Source organism: Neophocaena asiaeorientalis, unplaced genomic scaffold (assembly GCF_003031525.2).
Source record: "Neophocaena asiaeorientalis asiaeorientalis breed wild unplaced genomic scaffold, Neophocaena_asiaeorientalis_V1.1 scaffold82, whole genome shotgun sequence".
In the NCBI taxonomy this organism is placed as follows: Eukaryota; Metazoa; Chordata; class Mammalia; order Artiodactyla; family Phocoenidae; genus Neophocaena; species Neophocaena asiaeorientalis.
Window position 1 is genome coordinate 4,800,705 of NW_020173068.1, and position 8,275 is coordinate 4,808,979.

An 8,275-nucleotide genomic window follows, 5' to 3' on the forward strand; every position below is an offset into this window, starting at 1 on the left:
CCTGCAGGCGGGGACACAGCCCCTCCCCCACCAGCCACAAAGGGACACTCACCGTCCTCTTGGCTGTGGAGGTTCTGCGGGCTCCGCATCCTCTCCTCCTGGCTGGGACTCAGGCTGGAGGCCAGGTGTGGGTCAGCTGACATCCATGTGGAGTCGTTCATATCAAAATCTTCACTGCTCACAGAAGTTTCATCCTGATCAGGGACAAAGAAGGTGGGCGTTCAACAGGGACGGGCTCTCTGCAGCCCCTCGGCGGCATTCTGGGTGAACCCCAAGGCCCGTGGGCGTTTGGAGGTGCCCCCAAAGGCCGTAGGGCGCCCCCAAACCTTGCAGTGGGGGCTGGGTTGCTCCCCCTACCCTCCCATGGAAGTGGCTCGGGCTCTGGTTCCTGTCGGAAGCCGGGGCTGAGGGCCGGCGCTGTCTGTAATTGAAGACAATTACGAGGTTTTGCATCCTGTAGGGGCGGATCGCAGGGCCTGGCTCTTACCCCTGTGAGCCAAGGCTGAAGCAACCGCTGTAAACAAGGGCCACTGCTCCCCACTCCCGGCCCACAGCCCGGCGACGAGGGCTCACTCCACGCAGGGCCAGGCGAGCAGAAGTGGGCAGCAGGACACGCCGGGCACCACCGAGGCCGGGCTGATCGCGCCCACCACGCCTGCTTCCCGACTCCCGTGGAGCATGCATGGAATTCCTTTCTCCCACTCCCCCAGCCCAGAGGACATTTCTGTCTTCCTCCTTCCTAACCTTTGCTGTGCTTCAAAGATATGCTCTTGGGCGGCTTCCAGAGCTGAAAAGGCCAGCCCCAGAAGTATAGAGAAGGAAGGGGGTGGGGCAGGCGAGGGTTCGGATCAGACCGCAAAGGGGGTTCGGCTCAAGGGCCTGGGGGGCCGCCAGGGCCTTCCAAACAGCCGGAGGGCCTGCTTGAGAGGACCACGCCTGCCTCCTCTCCCCTTGCTGGCTTCAGTGAGACCTTGGCCAGTCATCCGGGAACCCCCGGGGCGGGGCCCCTTCAACCCAGCCCTCCAGTGGGAAGGGACCCCACCTCCTCCTGGCCCAGCCTCTTTCAGGGGCAGCAAGCAACTCTGTTTGGGAGCTGGCTGTAAAAACGCAAGAAAGATGACCCAGCGGCTCCCACACCCTGGAGCTCTGGCTTTGCCCCTTCCCCTCCCCCAGCAAGATACAATGGCCTCTGTGGGCCCCCAGTAAGGACCTCTGGCAGAGCACTACCCCCCAAAGGCCTCCCTCCAGGGGCCCCTCACAGAGGTCTCTTTTACAGCGAGCAAACACACTTCGGTTTGAACTTTCTTCTGCTGCTGTCCGAGGCAGACACATCTGCTCTCCGAGTGCTAGGGAACCAGCGTGGATTATCCTCACTCCCTCCCCCACCAGCCCGGCTGGCAGGGAGTTTCCTGGAATTTATAGCTTCTGTGCAGCACCGGTGTGCACCTCTGCGGCTGAATCAGGAGGACTCGAGCCCGGCCGGAACGCCAGCTCCGCCCAGCTCAGGGGTCCCCACGCAGCACGCCCAGAGCCTCAGGGGACGGGGACCACATGTGCTCTCGTGCCCCCTCCCCACACGCGCACGCACTCTGCTTCCCTCCCACAGGCCGCCCTGCTCCTCATACACAAGGACGCTCACTCACCCACTCACTCAGACTGTGTTCTCACACCCGGAGGGAGGAGGGAGAGACACACGTTCAAAAGGTTCTCTCTGCACAAAGGGCCACACGACTCTCCCTAGCTAACAGGACAGGACCCAGAGTGAGGGGTGGTGGGCAGGTGGGGAGAAGGACCCTTGGAGGGGTAGGACCATACAGGTTCTGGGAGCCAGGAACCGGGCCATCCTCGCTTGGGGCCCTGGCTCCTTCCTGGCTGCCCAGGGGTCACTGTGCTCAGGGTATGACCTGAAGTCCCTGCTGAAGCAGGAAGGCCCTCTCCTGGCTCTTGGGTATTGTTGAAACACTCATGGTTTAAAGGACCAAGTATTCTGTTCACATCTGGGAGCGACATCTATTCAAAATGCTCCGTCCGTTTACTCAACAAGTATTTACTGAACACCTACTATGTGCCCAACACCTTTCTAGGTGCTGGAAAATTCAGCTGTGGACAACTCCTGGCCTTCCCAGTGCTCACTGCCCAGTGAGGGCGATGGACAATCAGCGGCGACGAGGGCTACAAAATAAAGCAGAAGAAAGTAGAAGAAGAGGGAGAGGGACCTGCAGGACTGTTTGCCAGGGTGGCTAAGAGGAGCCTCGCTGGTCAGGGGACAATCAGAGCAGAGGCCTGCAGAAGTGAGGGAGGTTGCTGGAGAGGGGGCGGTCCACGTGGGGAGTGCACCACGCACCGGCACGGGCTGGTGGGTTCCAGCAAGCAGCCCGGAGGCCACAGTGGCCGGGGGATGGGTGAGCGGTGGGCAGTGGAGCCATACGGGGGAGCCATAAGGGGCACATCATCTTGGGCAACCATCTTCAGCTCAGAGAAAGGAGTGTTCCACTAAACACACAGGTTCTCACTGAGGAGCAAGAAAAAGTCCGCACTGCTGGCTGCAGCGCTGAAGGCTCCCACATTCTAGCCCCACCTGGCAAGCGTTTAAAACAGTAACAACACCAGGGCTTCCCTGGTGGCGCAGTGGTTGAGAGTCCGCCTGCCGATGCAGGGGACGCGGGTTCGTGTCCCGGTCCGGGAAGATCCCACGTGCCGCGGAGCGGCTGGGCCCGTGAGCCATGGCCGCTGGGCCGGAGGAGCGTCCGGAGCCTGTGCTCCGCGACAGGAGAGGCCACAGCGGTGAGAGGCCTGTGTACCGCAAAAAAAACAAAAAACAGAAACAACAGAAGCCAATGTTTATCAGGTGCCAAGTATACCACAAGCCCACTGGGTAGGTGTAGTTATCAGCCCCATTCTACAGATGAGGAAGCAGAGGCTCCAAGGGGGGAAGGCACCTGCCCAAGGTCACGAGCTAACAAGTGGCAGAGCCACAGGTGGGCAGTCCTGAAGGCCCAGATGCACCCTCCTTCCTGCCCCTCACCTGGAACGCCTGCACTGCCTCGGTGCCCCACAACTCAAACTCCAAACGCACGTCCGTCCCCCTGGCTCCATCAACTCCGGCTCAGTCTCCATCGTTCCTTTCCTTACACCCTCTGCCTGCCTGTACCATCAGCCCTGGCACTTAGGCAGGCACAGAACTCAGCTGCAGCAGGCAGCACAGTGGCTCTCTGCCCTCTCTTTCCCCAAGAAAACCTTAAGTCCTCCCAAGAGCGGGGACCAGGCTCTCTGCTCTCTGGACAAGGCCAGCGAGACCAGTCAAACTGGCTGAATCGCCTGGCGTGATACCGGTGTTTAATGAGGACGCGGCAACAGTTTGACAATCAGGGACTTGGACCCACTGAACACAGTTCCTGAATGGAGACCATATGAAACCTGGACCCTGGCTGCCGCCGTGCAGCATCCCCTCCTGCAGCTGCCAGGCGCCCCCATGCAGAGCCTCAGGTTTCTCTGGCTCAGATCGCTTAACTATCCACCAAAATGGCCCCCCTCCACTTCTCCCTGCCCTGACAGGTCAAACGGGGCAGAGGTGGGCTAAATTTTACATTGAGTTGCAATCACCCGATAACGAAGAGCACCCAGTGCCCACACATGAAGGGCTCTGCGGCAGGGGTGTTATGAGATTTCCTCGCAACAGCCCCATAGAGAAAGCAGGCACCCGTGTCAGGCCTATCTCCAGATCTGGTGCCCGCCCCTTGGAGACCTGCCTCAGCTGCCCAAGGGCACCGTAGCTAGTGGCAGAGCTGGGATCTGAACCCAGGCTGTCTGTGCCCAGAGCCCACATGACAGTCCACCACACCGAGGGGCCCCCTCAGCACACTTCCTCCCTTCAATCGGAAGAATCAGATTCCTTAACAACAAAGTGTCTCAGGACTGAGACCCAAAGGAAACTCCATGGGAGACGAAGCTATGTTTACACCCATACCCACACCCAGCTCACTGTCGTCAATGGGTTCACGCGCACTTACGGAGCATCTACTGTGTGCTGGTGTTATGTTAGGGGCACCAAGACTGTGGCAGGGCTCCTTTCCTCCAGGGCCCTGTTATTTAGGGAAGGACAGAGAAAAATTCTGACCCACTTGTAAGCGCAGAGAGAGAAGGGGGCTGGGGAACCCCCTCTCCAGTTATCTACCGACCACCAAGCTCTCCCCAGCGAGTGTTCCTACAACCCCCGGGGTTCTGCCACACGAATCCCTGTTTTGTGGGTGATGGTTCTAGCTAAGCTTCTGACACCACTGATACAGCAATTTTTTAAGTGAGAAATCAAACTTATTAAACCTAACTTTAAAAACCTGCCAAACTCTTAAGTTCCAATCAGAATTAGCTCCCACACCCTCACTTCCAGGGCTGACCTGGGACAGAAGGCTTCCCAAGCCCCCTCTGCCACCCACCTGCTACAGCAGAGCTCCCAGCTGCAGAGGGCAGACTGTAACCTCGCCGGCTCACACTGAGCCCAGGCTCCAGGAGCAGCCCAATTACACAGGCAATTACCAGTACACAGTTCAGAGCCCATCGACGATGAGCAGAGGGGGGCACAGCCGGGCCTGAGGGACCTGCGGGAGATGCCAGCGCAGGCTATGAAGGGCCAGGCCCAGAGGTCACAAGTCGGGCACTTCTTGTTTTTCCCTCTGGAATCTCAAGGGAACTCAGCCTACTAATTTCTCTTTCTTTAAACAAACTTCAATGAAACTTACATTAGAAAATAAGAGTGTGTACAATCCATTACTTCCAGGTCCCCTCTCCCTAGACCCCACGTGACTGGCCAGCCAGTACCCCCGGCTCCTCTCACCTTACCTTCGGACACCCTGAAGCCTGCAGCCTTGCCCACCTGTTGACAAAAGTCCATCATTTATTAGGCACCAAAGGACCTGAGCCACTTGCGGGTCACAGGGCGATCAGATCAAATGTTCTTCTGAAAAGGGAACACAAGAGTTGGGGCAGGGAGAGGGGGCAGGCAGACAGCACCCAGACAGCCCCTGGGACACACCCCAGTCTGGCAGCCCTGGCTCTGGGCAGGAGGAGAGGAGCCGACCAAACCCTCCCTGCTCTTATCTGTGGTCCAAAATTCATGGGCAGGTTCAGTTTCTCTCCACCCAGGTTCGGAGGCCCTTCCTCCTCTGCAAGCAATAGCACCAAGCACGGCTCAGCCCAGGAGGAGGAGAAAATGGGAGACCAGAGGGGAAATGGTGGAAACGCGCCTGTATCCATGGCACGTAACCAGGGGCAGGTGCTATCAGTAACCTGATTATTTTACAACTGGGGTCACTTTCTCGGGAACTGGGTTCCTGGTGCCTCTGAAGTTGAGCCATTTGCATCCTCCAGGACAGGGATCCTGGGCTTTGCCTCCACAACATTTTCCAGGCCTTTCCTAGAGCTGTAACTCTATCTCTACCACTTGCTTTGAGAGAGAAAAGGAGGAGGATTTGCTGTGAATTTAGTGCAGTTGTGAGCCGTAAGCCCTGACCAGGAGCCTTCTTGGGTGTGTGTTTCAGAGGAGGGGCGGAAGGCAGGCATGGGCCAGGCAGGAAACAGAGCCCCTCTCTGTCCAGCCCTTGGGGTCTTTTTGATGAGAGGCTGAAGCTCCTGCCAGAAACACCACCAGGCTCAAGGCAGTTGCCCTGGCACCGGCCCTAACCCAAGCAGGCGGGCACCAAGACGGAGAAAGTGAGCACCTCCTTCAGGAACACCTGCAGGCCCCTTCCAGGCCCTGGAAATTCTTCAGTGCGAGGCAATTCCCCCCCTTGTCTCCATGTCAGCGAGCATTACACACACAGCCTTCTGAGCATGCCAAGGAGGTACTGAACCGCATTTGACCCCAACTTAACCACTTCAGTTCATCAGATGGCTTATTAATGAGAGACGAAAACCCTCCAGGATCCAAGGCAACAAGGGTTCAAATCCCTGTTGGGAAGGAACAGCACAAATGAAATCATAGGGTGGTCGGAGCCACAGCTCCTGGGAGCTGCGGGGCCCCAAGGCTGCTGCTCTGCTGCTTCCCAAGCCCACCTGGCCCAGGGGAGGAGGCCAGCCTCCCGGGGACACTCCCACAATTCCACTCCTTCCTGCCAGCGCACCTCCTCTGCTTCCTAGTCGTACAAGCATACAGGCTCATCTGGGAAATGGGAAGTGGGGAGGGCTGATACTGATCACCTAGCACATTCTAGGTAGCCCCCCCCTCACACACACACACACACACACACACACGCACACAGCGTCTGTCAGAAACATGTTCGCATCTACACAGGGACGCTCTGTTGTCTTTGCTGTCATGGGTGCCTGGATGCTGGGGTGAGCATTTTCAACACCTTCCTACTAGTGTATTGAGTGTAAAATGGGCTTTTGTTTCCCAAGCAAAGGCAACTGGCTGTCTTCCCAGCACTCCTCACCACGAGGGCCTCACTGATACCCCAGGCCCTGCCTTGAACAGGGGTCTCTTTAAAAGGGAGGCTGGAGAGATGAGCTTCAGTAGACAGGGTTCTTCCAGCCAAAAAGAGGGCTGGAGAGAAATCACTCTGCACTAATCCCCTGCAGGAGTTTCCTTCCAAGAAAAGGGCCCAGACAAGTCAAAAAAGTTCTTGAGCAACTCAGGGGCAGTTCAGCTCCACATGGCCCCAGGGTGACTGAGGCCACAAAAGCTTCTCCAAATCGGCCTTTCCAGCTGGGAGGAAGGCCCTGGGGGCTCTGTTCCCGCTGTTCCTCAGGAAGGTGCTGAATGGGGTCTTGGCACCCAGCCATGGTGCAAGGGTGTGGGAGGAGGTGCTGTCTCAAACCCTGACTCTCCAGGACAAGCCCACCTTGAGATGGGGTCAAATTAAGCTTGATATTATTCATTCACGGACACACTGAGGCCCTAATGGTTTTCCAATATAGGGGTAATTTACTACCTGGGGGCTAAACTACCACTGGGGCCTGGGCCCTAAATGGGTCTTTCTCCCAGAATGACCTGAAATCCAGAAGCAGGGGGCAAGGCAAGAAAGGGCCCCTGGTCAGGACTCTCTCCTGAGGAGCTGTGAGAGCCCCACAGCCCTCTCCCCATGCCCCCCACCTCGTAGGACAGGGGCCCAGGCTGGGGTTTCCAGCTGATTCTGGGATAAGTAGGGCTTTATCTCAAGGGAGGATCTATTTCAAGCCACAATCCTTCTCAGAAAGAGGAGGAAATCACAGAGTCCAAACACCATTTCAGGTGAAATGAGGAGGTTATTAATCTCCCCTCAGAGCAGACAGAAAGAAAAATCAATGTTTTAGAGGGGGGAAAAAGGTTCCATTTGAATTAATAGGTTTGTGGCTTCTCCATTGATCGGTGCCTCTTCACACTTTCTTTTTGTGCTTTTGTGTTCTTGGGGAGGAGGGAGGAAGAAGGGAATGGGGAGGAGGGGGGTGGGCCTCCCGATAAGGAAAAGGACACTCTAACCTTAACCTTTCTCCAGGAATAATGCTAATTAGCGAGGCTTAGTGAGAACTTCCCCCAGGAAGCGCGGCCCGCTAGGGACGACCGGACTCGGGCAAACGCAGCTCCAGGTGGGATTGGGGGGTGGGGAGGGGGGTCACTTCTGAACCTGAGCTGCTGGAATAAGAATGCGAATGGCACTCCCCCACCCCGCCGCCGGAAAAAGTGTCCAGCCTTGGAGAAGCGGAGAGCGGCGGACGGAGGTGTAAATCCAACTTAACCCGGGCGCGCGCCCTCACTCTGGCCAGCTGCCCCCGCCCCATGTGCCCCCGTCAGTAAGGAATGCCCCTGCCACAGGGGCCGCCGACGCCTCCAGCTTCCGCTCCGACCGAACACTTGCCAGGGGCATCAGGTCCGCTCCGGGGAGGGGCGGGGGCCTGCCGAAGTGGGCTCAACTCTGCAAACCTCGTCTCAACTCCCCGCGCCGAGGCAGGGAGCCCCTCCCTGCCACTCTACGCTTCCCGTCCTCACATCTCCAAACAGTCCACTTCCCTTCTCGCTACGGCCGCGGTGGCGGCAACCCGAGCCTGACCCCCACCCCGCCGCCTGCGAACGCCTTCCTCACCGGGACGCGGTGCCGAGCCCGCTGCAAACCGTGTGGCCGCAGCACAATACCGCGGCGCGGCGCACACAATCACCGCCCCCCAGGACCGGCGGCGCGCACGGCCCGGGAGTGGGGTGCGCCCTGCGGCCCCCGGCACTCGGGGCCGGGCACACCTCTCGAGCACCCCGCGGCCCCCAGAGTGCAGGCTTCACGGCCCCCACCCCATTCGGTCACACTCACCC

At 58.4% G+C, this 8,275-nt stretch overlaps 1 protein-coding gene across 4 annotated transcripts in view; it reads right to left on the reverse strand.

Annotated features, from left to right (window-relative positions):
• The window catches only part of NOL4L (nucleolar protein 4 like), an 85,694-nt gene that overhangs the window by 29,219 nt on the left and 48,200 nt on the right, over nt 1–8,275 (reverse strand). For 3 of the 4 annotated variants that reach the window (XR_003003006.1, XM_024742961.1, XM_024742960.1), the window contains exon 5: nt 53–194. Coding sequence is in view for 3 of the 4 variants with exons in the window: in XM_024742961.1 (XP_024598729.1) it covers nt 53–194 (142 nt within the window). In the remaining variant the exon portion in view is untranslated. Of the gene's footprint in view, nt 1–52; nt 195–487; nt 510–8,275 lie in introns of those variants that run through there. The other variant, XM_024742962.1, reaches the window with a different exon arrangement.